Source organism: Podarcis cretensis (genome assembly GCF_951804945.1).
Source record: "Podarcis cretensis genome assembly, chromosome: 9".
Classification (NCBI taxonomy): domain Eukaryota; kingdom Metazoa; phylum Chordata; class Lepidosauria; order Squamata; family Lacertidae; genus Podarcis; species Podarcis cretensis.
The window spans coordinates 52,958,737-52,983,395 of record NC_137178.1 but is presented as its reverse complement, the minus strand read 5'-3'; the positions used below and the strand labels follow the sequence as shown (position 1 = coordinate 52,983,395).

Genomic DNA, 24,659 nt, shown 5'->3' with positions numbered 1-24,659 from the left:
CACCATCATGAAATCCTGACCTAGTCAGGAGCTCAGCAGAACTGCTTCTGGCTTCCCATGATGTTGTCATGTCTAGTATTTTCTAGGCATTTTATACATATTCATTATAAAAATAACATAGCCTGTGCCTGTAGGCCTATAGTCCTATTAGGGGTTTTTCCCCCAGCCATAATGCACCAGAACTCAGTTCCAGCACCTCACAGGTGGGCACCATTGCAATTAAAAACGAACAAGGGAGGTGAGTTCCGGGACCTCTTTTTCTAGAAAAATAGCACAGGGCATCATTTAAAGCAGGATAGGATAGAGAGGGAACAGCAAAACAAGCAAAAACAGGCACTTCCCCCCCATAAAGTCACATTAATGACCATACTGCCTAACCACTTAGGAAGATAGTTATAGGAGAGGAAGATCCAAATGGCAATTGGTTCCAACTGAGCCAATGGAATGGACCAGCACTTGTCTGCCATCTTCCTCTACTGTAATCTGGCAGACTGGCTGCAAATAGTATGAATGTACCCTTTGTTATTGACGTATTTGCATTATATCCCTTAGACTTCTTTCACGTTTGTGCCACATCATCTATATTATGTTGATTCCAGTCATTGTAGAGCTCATTTCAGTTACTTGACATAATCAAAGCAAATCTTTTGTCAGAAATAAATTTGCTTGGATTTCTTTTCATATAAAAGCTTGGAGATCATTTAACAGTGGGAGTAGAGAAACACTGAATGGCGACACTAGCAGCTCCTCTCTTGCAGCAAAAGGCTTTCGAAGTGTCCGGCCAAACCTACAAGAAAAGAGATCGCCAGCTCAGGTAAAATGGCAGATATGCAGTCTCACACTCTGAGATTATGTGAAATTCTAAAGTTTTAATACTGTGAAGGAGAGGCAGTTTCCATTTGATTATTGCTTTTGGGGTGCTCTCCTGACATTATTGCATTGGTTTGTAGTATGATCTCTGTTTTGGCTGTGCATACAAATACTGGTTTGGATGCACAGCTGCTGCTTCACTCATGCACTGAATTCCTTTCAAGGAGTAAAGCACAGCTATGCAGTGTTCATCAGGTTGAAACATATGCCTGGTGTTGGAACAACAGCAGTTATTTTTTGTAGCCCAAAGTATAGAGTTTGACATAAATTTGAAACATTCACCCATTCTACAAATTACTTAAGATACTCCCCCCCCCCCCACTCACCCACACATGCACGCATGTGTGTGTGGGGGTGTGGGGGTGTGTGCGCACACACACACACACACACACACACACTGTTTCTATTACTGTAGACCAGAAAATTTAAGGGGCTATACATCAATTTCCATCAGAACAGTCTGTTGGTTCCAGTGATCTATCTTGTTAATTTTCATCTCTATAATTTAAAGGTGATAACTAGCAATATTGATCCCAAGAGGGGGATGCTTCATATTAATGGGTCAGTATTGACCTCACAATGAATTTGCAATTAATATATGCATCCTGGCTTTCCAAACATCAAAATAAAATGTTTACAATCTGGAATGATGAAGAATGTGGAGGCCTGATTCAAAACCATTGGCTGGATTTGTGTCAGTATCTCTGTTTAAGAAGTGACACGTTTTATCTCTGTTTACTTTCCTGCTAATGTTTTGCTTTCTCTCTTTCTCCTGTAATATTTATTTTGTTGCGTGGATGCTTTTGGCACACAAGGCCCCCCCACTTCCTCCTAGGAAAGAAAGTTTGAGTAGATCTGGAATAACTAGCCACAAGAAGAGCGAAATTAACTCCCGGTCCGTAACAACCAAACAAACTAAGAAATCTCCTGATGCTGACCACTGTACTAACAAGGAGTTTATACGGAGGGCAGTTTATTCTAAAAAATCTAACAGCAGTGTGTCCTACACACACAAAACCACTAAGCCACTGGCCTCTGTTTACAGCACAAAAACAATAGCTGGAATTAGAACAAGTTTCCGCCAAGGCCACAAACAACCAGGTGAAAAACGTAGAGTTTCTGCCCTGAAATTAACTAGGGCACGAAATGCATCTAGTAGTATTCCTTCTTGTGTACAGCAGCAGCCTGTGCCTGTTGAAGCACCAGCAACTCCACGGAGGCCTGTCTCACCTGCTTGTAACCCAGTACCTGAGATACACAAAGCATCTCTTTCCATTCAGATAGCTCCCATCCCTGATAATAAAGCGGCGCCTGAAAGCCAACAACATCCACCTAGGCTTTCTCCAGACACTTCAGAGACGCCTCCAAACAATATGCAACAAATGTCTACAGTTCCTTCCGCACAGTCCACAGAATGCAATGTGGTATATTATGTTTCTCTCTTGTTTATTTTAGATCTTTCCTGTGTCACCTAACCTTTTTCTCTTTAGTCTACTCACCTGGCTCTGAGTAGTGGTTTACACTTCCTGGGTAAAACTACCTGAGACACCGTATTGAAAACAGTGTTGCTGTTTGTTTATTTTTTATTGGTTTTGAAAGATGTTTATGGGCTGCCTTAGTACACGGAGAGAGGGAAGGAACAAGTGATGTTTAGGTACCTGCTAAGTGCGCACCTTATTGCCTGTGTCCTAGGTATTGCAAAAATCAGTTCTGTAGGGAAGGCAGTCTGAGTGACACCTGAATGACACTGCTTGGAGGTATTGAAATCCTAAAAGGAAGTGTCTGGGATCCAGAGGGGCATGTTCTCTCTTCTATGTGTGCATGGCTTTTCTCCCCACTTACCCCCGCCTTCCTCCTACAGACCCACCCATCAAAAAAACAAAAACAAAACCTGTCTCCAAAGGTTAGGAAACACACCAGCATATCATTCCATTAAGTACAAGGGGCTGAACAAAAAATAAATAAATCAGGAAACCCTTCAACCCTGCCCACCTCTGTGCACACAAAAGTCCTTTGCACATGTGTGCCAATCTACCTGGATTCCAGCTGTTGTGCTTGTTTTGCCATGGTGAGAATTCTGTGGTCGTTCTTCACAGATGAAATTCTTCTTTAATTACACCAAAAGCGCATAAAGTGGCTGTACAAGATGCATCTAAATTCAACCCTTAGTGCTGCACAGATTACAAGGCTTCCACAACAAAGGCAGAAGACAGCTGTTAATTTATGTAGGTGCTTGAATTGCTAGGGATATTGGCATTAATTACATTTTGAGTGAGTGTGTTCACACTTCACACAAGGCTGCTCTGATGGCCATGCTCCTTAGAGGCTCTGCTGTTTAAAGCACAAGTTTGAAAAAAGCACCCCTATGTTAATCAGAGGGGTTATCTCCGCCCCTGCACACACACCCCAGTCACCCATAAGATACGCCTCACTAGAAACAGGATCATTGAACAAGGCCAACCATTCTGATGTCTTCAGCAATTTTTATTATTTTTGAGGGCACTCTTTGGTATACTAAATGCAAGCAACGGAACGGTATGGCTAACAGAAAAGTATTTCATAAAGAGTCCAGTTCCAAAAGGATAAAATACTCTGACATCAGTGGAGGAGGAGTAACAGTGTGGTGGTGTTGTTTCTTTCTGGTCTAATGACTTGCCAGATGCCAGTGCTCGATTGTGATGATATGGAGAGGGTGCTATTTAATGTTTGAGCCAAGAAATGCAACTGCCTCAGAGCTGATATGAGGATTCATAATATAATTGCATTTGGATCTGCAAATGCTGGAATCTGATCTGATCAAGGTTGCTATAGAACTGTTTTATTTATATATTTTAAAAATGAGTTACCATAAATCATTATACAGACAGAGCTATGGGAAAGCTAAACAATTGTTACAACTGTATTAATATTAGTACAGGTGTTGCTTTTATTAATCAGAATAAAAGCGGATAGTTTGGTTGTCATGATGTTCGTGTCCTGAATCCCTAGAATCAAAATGTGAAAGCCCAGGATCCAAAATGGTCCCAACTAGTTTTGTGTGCCATGGTGCGGGGAGCATAAAACTGGCATTTGCCCAAGGGGGGGGGGGAGACCTGGCTCAACATGGGAAACAACTTTTGAAGCTGACTTCAGTTTCAAAAATAAACTCCAAATCCCATAGGACAGTTTGGACCCCAGCCAAGATGGAAGATGGAGGCAAGCAAAACATATGTGCCAATCTGAAGAGGGGCTTTTAAACGAGCAACAGGGTGATTAGTTTGGGCAGCAGACAGAGCTGAGCATTCTTTGCCATTCTGCCTCTGCTCTGAGAAACTGGAATGAGTAAATATGGCACATTGGGGGGCCCACACAATTGAAAAAGAAAGCGGGGGTGTTATTACTTGAATCGCCTGGAGACTTGCATTCCAGTAAGGAGCTACTTTTAGTAGCCTCCAAATGTTACCAGCTTTTGTAAAAACATTTCTTTTGGTAATCTCTTGGTAAAACATAAACCAAGGCCCAGCTTACGTTTCTCCAGGAAACAGGGAAAGAAGCACTTGTGACTGGGGGAGGGGGGCTTTTTTGCTTTCCTGCTTTTATTATGTGGTGGATGGCCTGTGGATTTCACTGCAGGCTCACTTTATGGAAGCGGTATGAGCCACTCACATTTATTTCTTCCATTTTTAGTATGAATCCGCCTTTTTGGTAGAAAGCTGGGTTGGGATTTTCAACACTGAGCCAAAGCGTTCAGGAAATGCATATCATATTTATATCACGTCTTCATAAAATAAAGGCACCTTGCAATTTCTGATAAAAAATATGGTTTTAGTAGTACATTAAGGGCAAAATCCACTAAGGAATTTTTAGTAAAGCTCTCACTTATTTTGGTGGGGAGCTCATAGGAGAAATTACTAGTGAATTCCATATCAGTAAAATAAAATGAGTCTGTCAGGTTCATCCGTCCAATCATTTACTTTGCCACAATTAAACCTTAGGTATCCCATTTAAAGCTCTCATTGGCATGCAGATCATAACATCTACCAGGTATCTGGAATTTTTATATATTGGTTTGGGTCAAAGTTATTGTAATGGCAGTCAGGGCCAGTCCTACTGTTAGGAAGAGTGAAACATCTGCCCAAGGAAGCAAATTTGTTATTTTCATTTATTATTGTATTGCTACTGAAAATATGAGGTACTGTGGCAATTCCTGTCTCTATGATCTGACTAGTCTTGAATATAGTGCACCCTGACTGGGAGTGGGTTGCCATTTTCTGTACTGCCTCAGGCATAGAAATGTTCACAGGTGTTATGAGTAGGTATGCAATAATTGGATTGGGAAATGTGGATTTACTTCAGCAACGAGGTTAGACACTTTACAGAAAGTTTGAAGTGTCAGTAGAAGAAAAATATGGAATTCATAGAATCATAGAATCATAGAATCCTAGAGTTGGAAGAGACCACAAGGGCCATCGAGTCCAACCCCCTGCCAAGCAGGAAACACCATCAGAGCACTCCTGACATATGGTTGTCAAGCCTCTGCTTAAAGACCTCCAAAGAAGGAGACTCCACCACACACCTTGGCAGCAAATTCCACTGTCGAACAGCTCTTACTGTCAGGAAGTTCTTCCTAATGTTTAGGTGGAATCTTTTTTCTTGTAGTTTGGAACCATTGCTCCGTGTCCGCTTCTCTGGAGCAGCAGAAAACAACCTTTCTCCCTCCTCTATGTGACATCCTTTTATATATTTGAACATGGCTATCATATCACCCCTTAACCTCCTCTTCTCCAGGCTAAACATGCCCAGCTCCCTTAGCCGTTCTTCATAAGGCATCGTTTCCAGGCCTTTGACCATTTTGGTTGCCCTCCTCTGGACACGTTCTAGTTTGTCAGTGTCCTTCTTGAACTGTGGTGCCCAGAACTGGACACAGTACTCCAGGTGAGGTCTGACCAGAGCAGAATACAGTGGCACTATTACTTCCCTTGATCTAGATGCAATACTCCTATTGATGCAGCCCAGAATTGCATTGGCTTTTTTAGCTGCCGCGTCACACTGTTGGCTCATGTCAAGTTTGTGGTCAACCAAGACTCCTAGATCCTTTTCACATGTACTGCTCTCAAGCCAGGTGTCACCCATCTTGTATTTGTGCCTCTCATTTTTTTTGCCCATGTGCAATACTTTACATTTCTCCCTATTAAAATTCATCTTGTTTGTTTTGGCCCAGTTCTCTAATCTGTCAAGGTCGTTTTGAAGTGTGATCCTGTCCTCTGGGGTGTTAGCCACCCCTCCCAGTTTGGTGTCATCTGCAAATTTGATCAGGATGCCCTTGAGTCCATCATCCAAGTCGTTGATAAAGATGTTGAATAAGACTGGGCCCAAGACAGAACCCTATGGCACCCCACTAGTCACTCTTCTCCAGGATGAAGAGGAACCATTGATGAGCACCCTTTGGGTTCGGTCAGTCAGCCAGTTACAAATCCACTGAGTGGTAGCATAGTCAAGACCGCATTTTACCAGCTTCTTTACAAGAATATCATGGGGCACCTTGTCAAATGCCTTGCTGAAATCAAGGTAGGCTACATCCACTGCGTTCCCTTCATCTACCAGGCTTGTAATTCTGTCAAAAAATGAGATCAGGTTAGTCTGAATTGAATTAATTAGATTCCTTATAGGGAAAGGGCAAATATAAGACCTGTTGTATACGTCTCAGTAAAAAGCAAAATGTATTTCAAACTTCCAGTTTTGAGAGAAGTTATAGGACATGTAAACTGAATCCTAATGACAAGTATGTTCGTGGTTCTAGGTGAGTGCCCAGACAAAGGTGAGAGAGCATGTGGAAAGGGCCCCGTGTAGTCATTCCTGCACTAAGAATGTGTGCTTACTGCTGCACTAAGAAGTGTGTGAACAGCATGAAGATTCCTGGTGAATATGCATATGTTAGAGTGCCATTGTATCTATCCACAAGAATTTAAGGTGTGCTTATGTTTAAGGGAAACCACTAGTGCAGATGCTGCAGTATACTTGCATGCAGAGGTGTGCAGTTGAGACAAGTGTTGTTTCTTTTAGATTATAAAACATGTATTGTTGTTTTGACGCAAGATGCCTGGATTTGTATTTATGTATTTTGGAAACTAGATCCCTTTCTCATCTGTGGGAGGGTGGAAAATACACATAATCCTCACACTGTGTAGGAAGAGCTCACCATAGCCACCAATATTGTAGTGCAATGTATTGGAAAGATGCGCCAAGTAGGTTCGTATTAGCATTAAGATGTAAACATTCCCACAAAAGAATAGTTAAAGATTATTGTGAAATTCTGTGTTACCAATTACTAGATCATGGATGATTGTCCTACATGTCCAAAAGAGGATGTGCTTGGGAAAGCGCAGAAGATTGAAGATTTTTAAAAAAGAAAAGGGGGGCTTGATTTTTCAAAACACAGCATATTTTCATGCAGCTGTTGGTGCTGTTCTTTTGTGTTATCAGAAGTTTACAGACATAAACAAGGGACCCAAAGGAATACAGGTGTTCATAAAACTAGACTAGTTCCGTGAATTGAAGACTGAAAATTGGAAAAAAACTTTTACACCTAACTTTAAGCAACCAAATTTTAAAATGTTGAGCATGACTCTCTTAACAATTAAAGCAAGAGGTATTTTTACCCAAGTGTGTGTGTTTGTGTGTGTGTGTGTTAAAATCTGAGTTTTGTGTGCTATCTTTTCTTATGTGTTAATTAACAACAATCAGTTCACTTTTTCATCTTAGAATCTTAATCGTGTCTTGTTCCTTTGAAGCAAGGCCAGCAATTTGGTGTCATTATCATGCACCCATTCACAAACCTCTTATTAAAATCTGAAATTGTCCACAGTGCTTATAATATACCTGTATCTACATACTTAATGTTAATTGCCTATATAAGTAATCTGGGAAATATATCTTGGTGCAGAGATTTGTAATAAGCACACTGTGCTTATCCAAGGCCACTGTCCAAAAATCTAAGAGTAGTCACAACGTGTTTGGATTCAAGTTTTTTGGGGGGAATTTCCATTTCACAAATAGTGGTCTCATGAACATGTTGTTTTTTTGACATGGAAAAATCACAGCAAAGTAACTTCTATCCCATACTTACATGGTGATAATTCCTTATGAATATGCCCCTCGTTCCCTATATCTTGGAAAACAGCATTAAAGAGCTGTAAGGTATCAGTTTTCACCATGTTATGAGGAATTGAGAAGGAATTTTTACAACAGATAAGTTCTTGTGGTGCTTTACAACTACTTTTCTAAAAAATGTAGCATGTGAGGGAACACTTCATATCAGACTAATAATTTTTATTGGAGAATGATTACAAATCAGTACACAGACAGTGTATATATACTTCCTGTGGAATTCAGGTGCATGCAGAAGTTTAAACAAGTGATGGTAGGAAACAGCCTATAATAAAGCGTGCAAGACCTTTCTGGGAAGGATCATCAGCAGGTCAAGGTCAGGTCAAAGTCTGATCAATGAATATCTAGAAAGGAAGATTGGGGCAAAACCAGTCTTGCCTTGCATGGGGCCAGTGTGTTGGACCAGTTGTCTTCCACCAATTACAGCCTCCAGTCATGGGTCCTTGGCCGTGGGAGTGCAATGATATGGTTTTAATCATATTATTTTATCACTGATATGCTTGCCACCCTGCCTATAGTACATTAAAAGAAAAGGAAGTATGAAGAAACCTAAGATGTGTTGTATGCAATACTACTGTTCTGCTTGCGAAACAGAACTGTTCCCCCCTCTCATCCCCACTACTGTCCCCTGCAAACCCTTAATATTTGTCAACTTCACATTTACCTGTTTCCATTGTAAGATATTTCTAATTTGAGAGTGTGCTATCCGGAATTCCATGACTTCCATATACATTGCTCTCAGTTCCCGGGCCTCATACTCACAATTGAATGTGCTGTTGTTTTCTAAACTCTGCATATTCAGTGGACAATTTCTCAGCTTGAAAAATAAATTTCACTTCATAGAGGAAACATGGCTTTAGGTCATGCTCACTGTTCATTCATTCACTCACTCATTTTATTTGTATGCTGCTTTTTCACACACACACAAAAGCCATGCTCAAAGTGGCTTGCAACAAAGTAAACAGGGATGTATTTAAAACACTACAAAAACTGTTTCGTAATAGCACAGCGAAACAATAGCAACTATTATAACATACCCCCCCCCCAAATTCAGACCTATAAATATAACAAGATTAAACAACATGCAGCATCCAAAATAAAAAATAAATAACAGTTTCACCTTAATCCAAGAAACACCATTCCCATGATGTTCTTCAGTCCCTTCCCTGCAGAAGCTTCTTATAGTGGGGAAGCTGGAAACATCCCTCCCATTATGTCCCTGTTGACACGGTTACAGATTTTATAGATTAGACCTGGAAGTTACATACATACATGCATACATACATACATACATATTTATTTCTTTATTTATAAAATATTTTGCTATATTAACTGCTTAGGAACATCAAGTTTCCTCTTAATTGTCTACCCAGCTGCCTTCAAGGTTGTATATTAACTTTCTGTGTACCTTTTGAGTAGCAATGGTGATTACATCAGTCTTGGGTTTTTACCTAGTGAGCATTTTCCATGGTAGCTTCACTTCTCAACCCCACTCACTCTTTTTGTTTTCTAGGAGTATCAGTGCTATTTAGGAACCATTATTTTGCCTTCATTCTTAAAAGGAATAGTTTCCTCATTTTTAATCAATCAGCTCAGGGTCATCAGTCTGCTGACTTGTGAATTCTAGACTTTACATTTTTAAAAAAAAAAAAAGTTAAACCTGCAGCACAGACATTTGCAAATTTGAAGTTGTGATTTCTTTTAATTGTAAAAAAAAGTTTTGCAAAAACTTACTTTGTACAAGAGAACTTCCTGTTAAAGTGTACTGAGGTCCAGGTTTTAGGTCACTTCAGATGACTGGTTTATTGAGTGCTACTGAGTGTTGATCCCAATTTGTTTATGGGGAAAACAGACAATGCTTTCTGATTTGTTTTTGTTTTTAGGGAGGCTAGATATTGTTGGCTTAAGCAAAACCCCATGCTTCCAAGTGCATTTCTCTATTACTTCCTTTATTGGAAAAAGTCACTCTGGCATAAAATGGGTTTGTTGCACGTGGTGCATGGATATTTGGGCAGGTGAGCAGGGAAACTTATGAAATGGGGCATAACCAGGATTTCGTTCTGCTTTCGCTTCATTGTGTAGAGCCCCCTTCTTATGCATAGTGTGTAAAAGCGGCTATTATTGTGATACATTTTACCATTGGCTGAGAAGGTCAGCTGCCTAGTCCTAAAATGAGACACTTTGGTTACTACTATGGAAATAGTGATATGGCTGAGAATTAAGCTTACTATTGGCCCAAAGAGCAATTCCAATTTTGTATATGGGAAGAAAAACCTTTTAAGGTTTGTGGCAGATACACAGGCGGAACATTATTTAAACCAAAAGTCAAACAATTTAAATCTTGGAAATGAACATCCAGGCTTATTCCAACACACTGTAGTTTCTGGCATTGCTTCCCATTAATACTTGACAAATTCACTTACTGTGTTTTCTTTTGTAATACAGAGTTTGTTTATTTTCTAATCTATTTGACTGTGTACTTCCTAAGACTGCTAGAAAACACATGGTGTGTGGGGGTTTTTTTATTTCTGAGAACTCTTGTACACAACAAAAGGGTAAGGAAAAGAGTAAAAAAATAAATAAATTTAGTAATGTTTATTTGTTCTTTTGTTTCTCAAAACTCAGCTTGGAAACCAGAAAGTAACTGCCAATGTGATGGAGGTAAATGCTTCACAGACACACAGACAAACTTCAGCAGAAGCTTCGCCACTGCCTCCTTCACCACCTCCTTCATTGGTATCGATTAACAGACCCTCTCTCTCACCCGACAGTGGCACCCACCCCGTAACATCATTTATTTTGCCAACACGGGATGATTTTTGGCCGTCACGCTTGTATAGAACCCTGGCCCTTTCACGTTTTTCATACGCATACCCTTTCCTAGCTCCTGACACTACTATCCACAGGACTGAAACGGCCTCTGTTATGACCGACTCAGCCATGAGTGAGTACTCCTCTCGCCCGGTGAGCGAGTCCTCCACTGCCATTCTAGATGATCTCCAGAGCTGTAACTATGATACTACTGACTGTTCTGAAACACCTTCCCCAACCTTGAGCCAGATGTCTGCTGTGTCAGATGCCACCACCTTAACCACCACTGCTGCCAGAGCTCATGTAATTATCCTTCCTCTTTCCTCCTCCCATTTTGTTCAACCAGGCTGTCAAAGTGGAAAAGAGATAATCCTTGTTCTTGTCCCTTTTACTCGATGAGCATGCTGGAAATGGCCTACTCAGGTTCTATAACTTTCCTTAATGGGAAAATTTCAAACTCACTACATGTAAACGCAATCTAAATTTGCTGGTCAATAATCCCAATACTCTGGAGGAGTGATGCTTCCTGTGATAGATGTGATGGTAGCTTCCTTGGATAATTAGTCAGAAGCCTGAAGTGCTCCCGAATTGCTCGCTACATAAAAAGCAGTATTTGGAATACTCTTCCCCAGGGACGTATCAGCTCTTAGATAAATATTTATTATCCTCATTTTCCCAGGCCTTAAAAAAGCTGAACTTTATTTTATCTGCTGCACTGCTTTTTAATTATATTGTGTTTAATAATTATTGTTTTATTCTGGATTTTTAAAAATACATAACAGTATTATTTTATTTTTTTAAAATTTGTAACAGTACAGATAATTAAAGTATTCATAGTTAAGGTTGAGGTATAATAGTATTTTTTACGATACCTGTTTTAATTTTAACCTTCTATCTAGAAGTTCTGATCCATCAATTTAGAGGCATGTTGTGGAGACAGGTAGGTTTGTGCATGGTGGTGTGGTGAACAAGAAGCACAAGTCACCTGTGTTCCTTGTTTCTCCACAACATCCTCTCACCCCATTTGGATCTTTCCTACCTAAGAAATGCACATGCAGTCTATCGGGGAGCATGGATCCCACCGAAGTGTGAGAATTGTAGAAGTTGTCTTTTGGTTGTAATGGTGGTGCAATGAAACAGGAAGCACAAGACACACACAGTTCATGTTGGAACAGTGCCACAGTCAAAACAGCTCATAGTAGCGAGGGAAAAGTACTTTGCACATTCTTGGAGATGCTGTCTCATTTATCTCTGCTCCTTATGTTCCAGTGCCAAGCATTGGCAGTGCAACAGACTCTTTGGGGATTTGCTCTGGAAAACTCTTGCTCAAATTAAGCCCTGAACAAATCTTGTAATGGTTATTCTTCAGTCTCACTGTGCTAAAAAGGAAGTGACATTTGGAATATAGGCAGAACTATCTTAAGATGTTAGATAAATGCACATGCAGATAGAATGCTCAAACAGAATGTTAGTACAACTACAAACCTGTCAGAAACTACTGAGCGACCAATATGATGTATGATGTATGCCTCAAAAATGGATTTTAAAGTGTTTGATTAGTACAGCACTTAACCCAACCTTATCTTCCATTAGCAGTGATCACTGACTGCATGAGTTTGCTTCTGATTTTCGCTTTTTCTCCAACTAACATTTCCCCTCTTAAGCATTCTTGTCTTCCAGGAATAAAACTATGGATATTCCGACATTCACTTGCTACAAAATGTATTGTTTCTTTTCTTTTCCAGGAATGCATTTTCTTTATTCTTAAGTCACTTCCCTCCAACTGTTTAAATACACATGTCCTTATGTATAACTCAAAAGTCTAATACATGTGATATATACATACATCAGTTAAAATCAGCAGCTTGCTTAGTTAATTTCAAATGAAGCATCCTATAGATACAGGTCACACTCTTAAAACAAGCTGGAACATGCCTAATATTTTATAGGTCACTGTATTACAAGATAATAAAACAGTAGATTCTAAAAGACTTTTCTGAATGAAAAGCCGTTATAATCTAGTATCATGCTGTAAGGGTTAACATGACAAATGTAAATGGAATCTTTGGTATACTTAACCAGAATGCTTGAACTCAGTGGGATTTTAATCCAAGTAAATGGGTACAAGGTTAGAAAGCTTGCATGACTTCAGGCATGTGACCTCCTTGCTATACGTAAGGTTGCAAGTCAACCAGAAGTGCTAAGGAAAAGCAAGTTGGTGCATCACACAAAGTAAGGTTTCTTCATCTATAGCTGCAATTCCCCACACACTTACACATGAGCCAAACCCCATTGATTTCTGAGTAGACATGCACTGAAAAAAAGCTTCAGTGCTACTCATTATTCTGATTTTATAAAGCAGCATGTTAAGTGGTTTGAAAAACAGCAGCTGTGTGATCTTAATAAATCAAAGCATGCCTCAATATTGGCAGTGACTTATCCCCCCCCCCAAAAAAAAGGCAAGATGTGTGACAAAATTCATTGCCTAGAATGTTAACCACATAACAATGGATAACTTTGGCCATGTATTATATTTTTAGAACATGCTGTGGGTTAAACTTGACCATCACATCTAGTTTGCATCCAGATTCTGGCCACAATATTTGAAGGAGATTTCAGCTCTTCTTGCTGGCATCTTTTTTCTTTGTCTTCAAGTGAATGGCAATAAGATTTAAGCACTTGGAAATGGAAGAGAAAATTGCCTTCAAGAAAAAATTGGAAGTGCAAGTTTTACTGTCTCTTTCATTTTGTACTGCTTTGACCTAGGACTTTCTTGATGCCTTCCCATAATTCCAGCATGCTGTTTTTTGTAGGGGGAATAGAATAGGGTTGCATAGGGAACATAATCCTGAACACGGACTGTTATAGCTAAGAATCTGACAGCTGGATCTTTGCTATAGGGATAGCAATTCATTCTTCACCTTTTGTACATGGATGGTAGGATTTGGACAGTTCTACAAATAGTTTACTGGGATGTGATTTTTGCTTTGTTTCTTTTCTACCTCTCAGGCTCAGATAACAGTGAATGGGAACTCTAGTTCAGCAACCAGTCCCATGAGCCACTTTCAAAGGCCTTTTTCCCCTTCAGGATATTCCCCACCAGTCTCACTCAATTCAAGCCTGGTTCTCCTGCAACAGAGCAGAACAATGGGTGAGTTCCCACATAAACAAATAACATACATTTATTTAAAAAAATTAAATGGTGTACACTGAATAATGAAATGTCCCTCTGAATGACACTGCTCCCTTTGTAAGCCATGAATCTGGAGGATATTTCTCTGATTTCTGCAGGGGATAGTGTGCAGCATAAAAACATTTTCTTAAGCTATGGTGGCAGGTGTGTGTGTGTATGTGTCACTTTTATATTGCTGGCAGCAGCAGTAGAAGCATCATAGCTTTTCTGGCAGCAGAGGTGCTGATTTGGGTCCCGGCCCGTGGGTACTTAGCACTGTGTGCCGCAACGTGAAGCTGTCACATCGCTCTGTGTGCCACAGCTGCCTTCTGGTGCCGCTTCTGTGCTTCCGCAGCGGCGGCAGAGCGTGTGCATGTCCACGCCCACAGCGGCCCCGACAGAAGCCCTGCAATGGAGGGCGAGACCCTGGCCCAGTCAGTGCCGCAGGCCAGGCACCCACAGTGAAAAGTTTGCAGGTGCCCAGGCACGCAGGGCCCCCTGGAGTTGGTGCCAGTGGATGTCAGTGACCCAGTCACCATTTTCTTAACCCCTAAATTACCCAGAATCATTGTCATCCCAGGGCATTTTATGGGGGCATGTGAGGGACACTGCAAAAATATAGGTGCTGCCTCTTGTTATCATCTGAACAGTAAGTTCCCAATAATTGAACTCATAATATAGCAGAAATAAATGTTTGCCCCTTTTAAAATAGCAGGGAAATGGAAAGGGTGGAATGAGGTGGGTCAAAAAGTAATTTGTTTCTAAAGATTCTAAAAAACTAGGCACTACACTAACTAGGCACTACACAGCTGGAACCTTCTAGAAAGAAACAGAGCGTGTGAGTTTGAGTCCCCCTGAGCACAGAGGCCCAACTCCAATTCATCCAATATCTAGTATCATGAAACATCTTCCTAATCCTGTGTCAGTTTGCCACATTGAAAGTGCCTAGTCTGATAACGGAGGTGAAGCATGTTAATTAAATGGTTATACAGCACTGTGTTAACATTATCTTTGTAGAATCCGCAGAGACATACTCACAGCATGCTCATTCTGTTGGCGGCAGCAGTACCACCAGCACAATACCAATCTGCAGAACTTCGGAGGAAGAGAAGAAAGTCACAGTCATTAAAGCACCACATTATGCAGGGATTGGCCCAGTCGATGAATCAGGAATCCCAACTGCAATTAGAACGGTAGGAAATGTTGAGTGAGTGTAGCTCTGTGTGTGTGAGTGCACGAACACGTTGTACAATGAATTGATTGTTGGTAATGGCTTTTTCACATTCTTCTAGGCTTATATAATGTGTAATAGAATGTGCATAATCAGGGGACTCGTGATTATAATTCTGTGAGTAGTGGGCAAAGGGGGAGGCTGGTGGTGTATAATTGGAGAGCCTTGACTTTTTTTTTTTACTTTTCATTGTAAAGTTGTCAGAAGATCTGCCGCTTTCTCTGTGTTTTGTTTTCCTTTCCTTTGCTCCACCTTTCCTTCTTTTGTTTATTTTGCCTTTGAAAAGTTTCCTAAAGTTTGGTGCATTTTGTAACTTTTATCAAGATGTCCTTGCATGCCTAATCCTTCCTTGTATTCATGAGTTAACAGTTATAAGATGACTGAATTAATGTACATGTACACACACACACACACACACACACACACCATTTATTTAACCATTATCACCGGGAAGCCCAGTGCAGAACTAGCTCTCCTTTGCTGAGCGGGTGGAAAAAGCTTTTGGGTCAGCTTTGACAGCTTGCCACTAGTTAGTGCTTGAGTGCTTTCAGGATGCCACACTGAAGTGTTTTGTTTTTAGCTATGCTGAAGCATTCTTTCCACGCTGCTGCCCCGGCATCCCCTTCTGGCCGGTCCAGGCGGCAGCAGTAGCAGCTGCAGCTCTTGTAGGGAAGGAACTGTTTGCCGGTCTGAAGGAGTTCTTGCTGCTGTTACTGCTGCTGCACTGGCTGAATGAAACGACTAGGAGCCAGGATGAAGGCAGCAGAGCCCTTGCAGGTGAACTCTTTGGGAGGTGCAAGGATATAGCAGCTGTGGGTATACTTTGCCGGCCAAGACCAACATACGGGGATGTGGTGTTGCCAAGAACAGATTCAGTGGAGAGGGGAACAGGGTGGGGTGAGAGAGAGAAATGGAATTGATGGAGAAAAAGCGATAGGGAAAGATTTCGCTCTAAGTGGTAAGACTGTGGCTTTTAAAAAAAATAAGGGAGGGGAGAAGCTCAATCAGTTCTTGCTTCCTTTTACTATGGTTGTGATCTAGCTAAGTCATGTAAAGTGTTTTTTTTTTTTTTTTGTTTAATGACTAACTCTCACTATAACAATTCTGAAGATATTTCCATCCCATTTCACAGAGGCAGATCCCTGTGTGTGTCTTTTTAAAAGAATCACAGACTAATCAAATAGGATGGCTATTAGTTATATAAGAGCATGAATTAAAATCCTCCCAACTGTACTTAATGGGCCTGGCCCATTGCCAGCTATATATTTAAGCCTCCAGATTCTCTTGATCTCTTTAAGATTGGCTATGAAATTCCTCCCATTTTTGGATAGCTGTTTCTATATAAAAACATGTTTTTAGCTTGTAGAACTATTATTGCATAAACTGTTATAAGACATGCACAATGCCGTTCTAGGCATGCTCATTCAGAAGTAAGTCCTACTGACCTCAATAGGACCTACTCCCAATTAGGCATGTATAGAATAGCAGCAACATAGTTTGCTCAGAATGTCATATAAACAAAGAGGCATGTGTTAAGTGACCACAGAAACACAAACTAGATAAGGTGGCGTGCTTAATGCTCTGCAGCATCAGACTGTTTAGAGTTACTTTTTAATTTTTACTGATTGCATATTCATCTTAAGATCCATGCAAAACAGCACAAGTGTTTCAAATGCAATTGTATTGGATCATATATCACTGTACTTGTCCATACATCTTGCTGAGTTCAACAGGGCTTACTACTGTTGTTGCTGCTGCTGCTGCTGTGTTCTGTAATTTAGTACAGAGAAATGTGTGCATTATCATGCACATTTTTTTAGGAGGGATGGCAAATAATCAAATGTACACCACATTTCTGCCTGAGTTACCAATCCAGCTACAGTTAGTCTGCAATTCTAGGTACACTTACCAAGGAGTACTGCTGATCTCAATTGCTTACTTCTTTGTAGCTGCGCACAAGATCACACTGCCAGTCACTGTCTCGCTTTCATTGACGCCAGCAGAGCATATTAGTTATTGTGATTAACTTAAATTTCATCTTCTGCTTGTCAATTAGAAATTAGAATGGAAATTAGATTTGATTTTTAAAGGAAATTTTGCTAATCAATTTGGTTCTTTTATTCAGTGTAAATATGCCCTAAATCAGGCACCAGTTGTCTAGTTGATATACTTTCTCCTTTTCAAGTGGTTTGCTGAGCTTGCACCTTCGCTGGAAAATTGGTATGCTTGTTAACATTCCAGCAATGTGTCTGAATGAATCATAGAATACCAATGTGCACAGATGTCAGATGTGCCTTTAAAAAGTAGCATTGAAAGCCACCCATAATTGACAATGGTGGATCAGTTTTCTAGCTGTTCAAGTGGATATAATCGCTTCTGTCTTATCTGGATTCATCTGCAGTTCTCCTTCATCCAGCCCATAACATTTGCACAAGCACCTAACTTCAGCTCCCAAATCCAGTTTGAAAGAAAAATAAAGCTGAGAGTGCTCAGCATATTGTTGACACTGCACTCCATATTGTCTAATGATCCCTCCCAGCAGCTGTATGTGCTTACTATAAAAAAGTATTGTAGATAAGATAACATTTAAGTAGGGGACACTTAACAATTTGAGGATCAAATGCATTGCCCACTAGAAATAATTTGGTTGCAATCCATTAACTACTTTCAGATTCTGTAGACATTCCTTTTTTAAAAAAATGATTTACAACAGGAACACACATATGCACACAATATGTTGGAAGGGATGTAGAGATCTTCCCAGCGGACTGTGTGCCTATTTGGCAGAACTCTGTACTCCAACCACAGTGGAAGATTGCTTTGAACACAATTCTCCATCAAGCTGTTCCTTTATTGACATTTAAGATTGCCATTGGTAAAATTGTTTTGCAACAGCCTCGGATTCCTACTGGAGAGTGTCCATGGCATCACTGATGGGGGGAAATGACTTTCCCAATTTTTTATTCTGCCTTTTAATTTTGCATTGGCAGTGTATTCATTGATCTCTGTTCATTCAGTCTAAGCTGAGTACAGATTGGCATAGAGCAAGAAGCCGAGCTGTTGGGCCATGTAGATTGCAGCAAGGAATTATTTCCTACTCTGTGGCATCCAGGAGTGTCAACTTGAATATAATATTGGGTGAGGGGCAGGGAAGCCCCACTCTGCGTAATTGATCACAAGTCATGGTGCACACACACCCATTTGAATGGTAAAGCCCATCAACTTTGCGGGGGGTGGGCAAATATTTTAGGGGGCCCCAAAGGGACCTCAGCCCCTAGGAATTGGCTCCTATGGTGGCACCACAGAAGGCATCTTGGCCAAGGGGAACTTATAAACTGGAGATGGGGCTTCCTTCCATATATTTTAAAGGTGGCAGCTGCAGAAGATGCACTTGTGCACACTTCAGACGCAAAATGCCAACTACAAAAAACTGTATAAAAGCTATTCTTAAGAAAACCAGAATGTGGCATTTGCTCTTTATTGAAAGGACAGTATCTATTCGGATATTAAGCTTCTCCTTAGATTTCATTCTGTCCATTTGTAGGAGCATAAATATTGTAAGCTTGCTTGTCTCTGTAGTAAAGTGTGAAGTGAGAAATCTAGCTTCTTCATAAAGCAAAGCTCAGCTGCAGTAAAGGGAGGTTTCAGCAGTATATTTAACATGTCTACTGGGCCAGTTTTTGAACAAAGATATCTTTCAGCCAAGAGTTTGGAAATGCATATTTTTGCAGCATGTAATGCCTGCCCATTTAAGAACCCTGGTCACTTTCCAAGAGCTTACAGCAATTAAGCTCACTGTCAGCCTCTGACATAGAAAACCAAATTTTCAACCTTGAGTAACTAGTTCTTCTAGGTAGATCTACAAGGCGCAGCTTAGACAACTATAGGTGCCCTATAGTGCATTACATCATTGTCATTTTTATTCTCTGTGTTAACGGTTGGTCATTGTACAATATTCCAAAGAGCTGGAGTGCTAAGTAAATTGAAAATTAAGATAAAGATATCTACATTCATGTTATACACCCAGTTTCAGATACTGAGTCATCTTAGAAAGTCTCCAGTATTTTGGCTATGTAAATTTTTATGTTTCATTTCTTTAAAAAATTCCCTATCATATATGAGAATGTGTATTATGTCATTTCTTTAGTTTTTGGCCGAGGACTCATTAAAATGTATTCCAAGTATAATTACAGATACTCAATTATTTTAATGTAATACATGATAGTTTTCTGCATATTGAGCAAGACAGACTAGCCAACTTTGCAGCATTCAGTTAGCTGCAATGTACTAAAATAATGGGAACCAAAAATTTCAATCATTTCGGACTTAGAAGCAGCTTTTGTATGTAGAGGTCTTTGGAAAATATATGTAGAACACCGAATGTAAAATATTAGGATATGGTGTGCAGATAATAGAGGGATACATGACTTCAGATCAAAATAGAATTGTGTTGTCTGACATTTTATCAAGATCATAGGATTATGCATTACAGGGAAGGAATGAGTGTACAAATTTGTAATCTTTGCAGTTTGCATGCATCACTGTTTAAGGTGGTTTGCAACTGGCTTTTGGTGTGCACTGTTTCATTTTTTTACTGGCACTACTCTGTATTTTTAGAAGTTGTGATCCTTTAGGTTGCCATGAATGACCATGCAAAAAGCGTCCTTGTGCACCAGAAATGCAGTCCAAGTTTCTCATCCACTTGTTCCCCAAAATGGGCAGTTTTGTAGCCAGCTTGCACTGTATGTTTTCTTAAAGCTGTGTTTGTAGGTGGCAGACTTGGAGATTTGCTGTTTTTTCTTGTAAATAGGTCTTATTTTGCTTCATCCATGCTACTTGTGCAGACAGATGATGAATTTTCAGGAATAGAAAAGGTTTACTGTCAGTTGAACATAGTGGACATTAAAAAAATATGAATGCTACTGTTAACATAATTGATGTCATTTCTTGTTGTCTTATGATTTTCCCCCACTGACCCATTGAATATTTAAATGCTGTCACCCAATTTATGAGCAACCCAATTTCTCTTTCCAAAATAAACTTAACTTTTGCCAGGGCTTGGTATGAGTGTTTGCGAAAGGTGCTTGTTAAACACTTACTTGTAGGACTGCAGAACTCAGGTCAGCTAGAACCCCAGATATAAGGGCTCATTCAAACCTTATCAAAATAGAAAGGTTAATGCCCTCATCCCACACAGGTCTTCCTGCAGTTTCCCCCATGGAAACTTCCACAGAAAAACCATTAATATTTGAAGTTTGTCAAAGTTACCAACATGTCCCTTAGACGCATTGACAGTGAAGGAATTCTGGCAAGTGATAAATAACACCTCACCTCTGCAGCCAGTAACATGGTGCTAAGATGGGGAGAAGCACAATGTGATGCTAAGCACTATGGAAAGATAAAGAATTGAATGCAGTATCGCCACACATGCATATATACCAATGGCAAACTAGAATCCACTATTGTGTCGAGCTTCAACATTGGTTCTAAGCATTGCCTGTTTCCCTACCTTTTAAGCTGATGGATTTAAGATTATTTTCTTCCATATTGTTTTCAGTGGAACAAAATAAGCTTACATCCATGCACAGCTTAGTTGTCTGCCTAGCATTTACAAGATTCCCAGGATTTGGTAATAAGAATTTTTAAAATACCCTACACTGTATCCAATTATAATGCTTTTTATATATTAAAAAAGAGTAAATGGTGAGTATATTGGCTGTGCCTACAAAGAGAATAAAAGATGCTTGCTGTCAATGGATTTGACTACCACTACAAAGGATCTTATCTAGAAAAGAATCGAGCTGCAAGAAGTTTTGTGTAGCTACTGGATTGTGTGTGTTTTACTTTTAACCAACAATCCATTATAATTGCTTCACGGTCAACCTTCTGATTATTTGTACGACAAAGAGGCCTTTCATTTATGTGTGAATAACTAAATCCGGTCCATCCGGATTTGTTTGACTTAAGCAGTGTTGGAATACTGTAGCTAGCTTTTCTGTTTTTTAAGTGGGCTTTTGCCCAGAGAAAATTAGAAGCCTGTTTGCACAAAGCATTGCTTGATTATGGATTGTTACAAAGGCTAAACAGAATGTAGGGCAAAGAGGAGACTCTCCACTGAGAAGAATAAATGCCTCCGTTAGCTGTGCATTTCCTCATTGATCATCACTCCACGGCATTTATTTCTTCAAGCCTCTCAAACAATACTTGCATCTCTTCCTTTTTTTTACATCATTGCTAAAGTCTGATTTTATAATTGTGGTGCTTAATTCTTTTACATCAAAGGAATATGTCCAGCAATTGAATACATTTCAGTGCAACTGAAACTGCATGCATTGGTGGATAACGCTAACTCCTAATTTAATTACTTGCCTTTGTAGTAATGATGAATCTTCATGTAGAGCATTCTCACCATCCCTCCTTTATTTAGCCCCAATAAAAGGTGGCTTTTCCTCCATGTGCTTAGTCTGTGTGTGGAGGGATGGCAGGACTATTCCTGTTGACCATTGGAGCACCCCACTGACCCTTCCCTCAGAACATGCATGTTCACAGCTGATGCATCCCCAGATGATCAGGGATCCCTGTAGCACCAGGCTGATAACCACATAAGCACCAATTTTGACTTGATATATGTTGAGGTAGGAGCAGTCATCCAGTCCTGCGCTTCCCCCTACCCCTCTCTATGTAATCACTTGTACTATATTTAGCCCTTCTTGCTGAAAACAAAGGAAAGGACTAATGCTTCACAAAGACAGTTATCTATAAAGATGGGTTATCCCCCCCTCCAGCTGATCCTGAAAGCACTTGAGGAACTTACTCGTTTTCCAGCTGGAACACTTGGTAAGGCTTGGTTTGGCCATTACTGTTCCCCATTCTCCCAAGACAAGAAACCTTTCCTTGGATAAAGCAGGGGTGAGCCAAGTTGCTTTCTCAACAACCCATGGAGTAGATTACTGTTCAGAACCTGAAACATGGATATTTGGATCCTTTCCAACCTTGTTTACACTTCTGCCAAAGGGGAAATGTAACTCTGCTAGTCCTCCTGGACCTCTTGGCAGTCATCATCCTCATCAACCATAGTCTCCTTCTCGGGTCATCTGGCCAGAGTGAGACCCGAGGATGCAGTGCTATGGTAGTGCCAGTTCTTTCCAAAGGGATGAGGACAAAAAGCAGAACTGGGGGACTTCACTCTATGGCCTTTGGCCTGCAAGGTGCCACAGGATTCCATTCAGTCCCACACTGACATGAAGCCCTGGGGAGAAATCATATGGAGGTTAGAGTTAAGTAGTCGTTGGTATGCTGATGACCTCTCATTGTAGAGAGTCTGTAGAAATCCTGAACAGAGGTTTGGAGTCAGTTTGGGGATGAATGAAGGCAAATGAGTTGAACATAAAGGTCCTGTAAGTCCTGTAAATCTGCTGATCTGGATAGAGTTATATGGCTAATGCTGGATAGGATTGTACTCCCACCCACCCACCCACCCCCTACACAACCAGGTGCACAGTTTAGAGGTTATCCTGGACTCAGCTCAAGGTTGGCTATGTTATGCTCCCAGTCATTTGAGTATTCAAGCAACCCAGCTTCAAATGCTCATTCCATCCCTAGTTTTCTAGTCCATTATTTTCCACAGAATTATTTCTCTGGAGCAGTTCTGAAGGCTATCCAATCCAGTGCCTTGAAGTACTGAGATACCAATCATATCCAAACATTCCTAATGAAGGAGACATTAAACAGTACTGTAAAAGACAGAGCTATATCATCTATGACCCATTAAGCCAAACACAATCTGAGAGTTGGTCTTGCCCCCTATATGCTGATGCGGTCGTTGCAGTCACCAGGAGAACCATGTCTTACGGAGTCATGTCCCCAGGGTGGTGACATGGGCCTGGACTTTTAGTATGGAACTCCCTTCGGGAGGCTAACAGACAAGTACTTTTGAGATTTTGGTGCCTATTGGAGAGGTTTTTATTCTAGTAGGCATGCAGAGAAGGAGAATCCCCACCTGGTCATTATCAACTCTGGAACAGTTTAATGATGATTTAATAGGTTTACATATTGAATTGAGATTTTATTATTGTTTGTTCCTTGCTTTTGAGGTTCTTTTCTGCAAATAAGGTGATTTTAAAAATCACTTTATTATTTTTGTATTATTAATACACCTATCAGCTAAGTATGAGGACCCATCAAAGGAGTAAACGACCCTCCTAGTTACCTCTATTGTACATTAATTCAACCTATTGTGTAACCAATTTAATCTTTGTTGTTGTTTTCTTGCTAATTGTTTAAACTTTGTCATTTTTAGACCGTTGACAGGCCGAAGGATTGGTATAAGACGATGTTCAAGCAAATACACATGGTTCACAAGCCTGGTATGTCCAACTTCCTCTCCTTGCTGTATTTTTCATACATCTTGCTGTTTTGCTGTCAGATAATAATATATGCCAGTGGTCATTCAATAATAAAATACCAAGGTCCAGTGGGCACTTTAAGCCAAATAAGTATATTCAATACAGCTGGTGCATTTTTCTGTGGGGAAAACTTAAGGAATTCTCTAACAGAAATTAACATTTTAAAGAAGTACAGAAAAATAAGAGAGGTTACAATGAGTGTGTTAGGGAAACGAAGTAGCTCGGGGTTTTGTGTTCATCCCTTAGAATTAGCTTGGGAAGATTTTCATTGCTGTAATCCTGCCAAGGCAACAAATCAAATAAAGAGCTCTTCCTTTTTTTCTTTCTTTTATAAATTCAACAAAATTAATGACAAAATGATCCTAGCCTAGGTATGGAATCATTTGGTTCACCTTTTGGTTTAGTTATTGTAAAAGGAGTCGCTTTGCGTAGTAAGTACTAAGAATAACATTTAATCCAAGAATAAAAGACAGTGACTGGTCCAGGGTTATGAAGTGAGTTTCATGGCTGAGCAGGGAACTGATCAAATAACAATAATTTATTGATTAACCGAACAATCCTGGAGGAGCAAAGGGGAGAGGGAGGTAAATGATGGACGTGGCAGCCAAAATGGAAGCTGAGGGGAGCACTTTTGCTGGGCTTTTCAGCGCAGTGGATCACTATATTTTGTATCTACGCCCTCCCCACCATCACCAAAAGCACTGGAGAAATTAGCTTCATCTGCTCCAGGTTAGCATAGATGAAGAGCCTAAATTCAGTCCCTCAAAAACATCATTGGATCCAGCAGATCCATAGTTGATTCTGTTCCATTCTCATAATGCTGCACACTCTGTGGCCATAGGTTTGCTATCACAAGCAAGAACACCAAATGAGGGTAGCTTTCTATCCACCAAGCTTTCTGAGGGTACAGTAGGGAGCCTCCACAATCTCAGTCTATCCATCTCCACTAGCAAAGGACAGATACCTAGGTCTTTTCCTAATTACACCCCCTCTGCAAACAGGCAATACCAGGAGGTCAGGATTG

General features: G+C 40.3%; 1 protein-coding gene and 1 long non-coding RNA gene across 38 annotated transcripts in view; one reads left to right on the top strand and one right to left on the bottom strand.

The window, feature by feature from the left end:
• Nucleotides 1-24,659, top strand: part of SORBS2 (sorbin and SH3 domain containing 2) — a gene marked incomplete at its 3' end in the record, with an annotated part of 187,956 nt that overhangs the window by 112,420 nt on the left and 50,877 nt on the right. For 19 of the 37 annotated variants that reach the window (XR_013842222.1, XR_013842224.1, XR_013842229.1 and 16 more), the window contains 6 exons: nucleotides 690-814; nucleotides 1,686-2,294; nucleotides 10,642-11,130; nucleotides 13,837-13,978; nucleotides 15,017-15,192; nucleotides 23,530-23,596. Coding sequence is in view for 17 of the 37 variants with exons in the window: in XM_079989964.1 (XP_079846090.1) it covers nucleotides 690-814; nucleotides 1,686-2,294; nucleotides 10,642-11,130; nucleotides 13,837-13,978; nucleotides 15,017-15,192; nucleotides 23,530-23,596 (1,608 nt within the window). The remainder of the gene's footprint in view (nucleotides 1-689; nucleotides 815-1,685; nucleotides 2,295-10,641; nucleotides 11,131-13,836; nucleotides 13,979-15,016; nucleotides 15,193-23,529; nucleotides 23,597-24,659) is intronic. The other 18 variants (XR_013842223.1, XR_013842226.1, XR_013842231.1 and 15 more) reach the window with 10 other exon arrangements.
• Nucleotides 13,341-24,659, bottom strand: part of LOC307223768 — a 106,335-nt gene continuing 95,016 nt past the window's right edge. The window contains exons 8-9 of the long non-coding RNA XR_013842258.1: nucleotides 15,038-15,178; nucleotides 13,341-13,956 (exon numbers count right to left, since the gene is read on the bottom strand). This is a non-coding gene — a long non-coding RNA (uncharacterized lncRNA). The remainder of the gene's footprint in view (nucleotides 13,957-15,037; nucleotides 15,179-24,659) is intronic.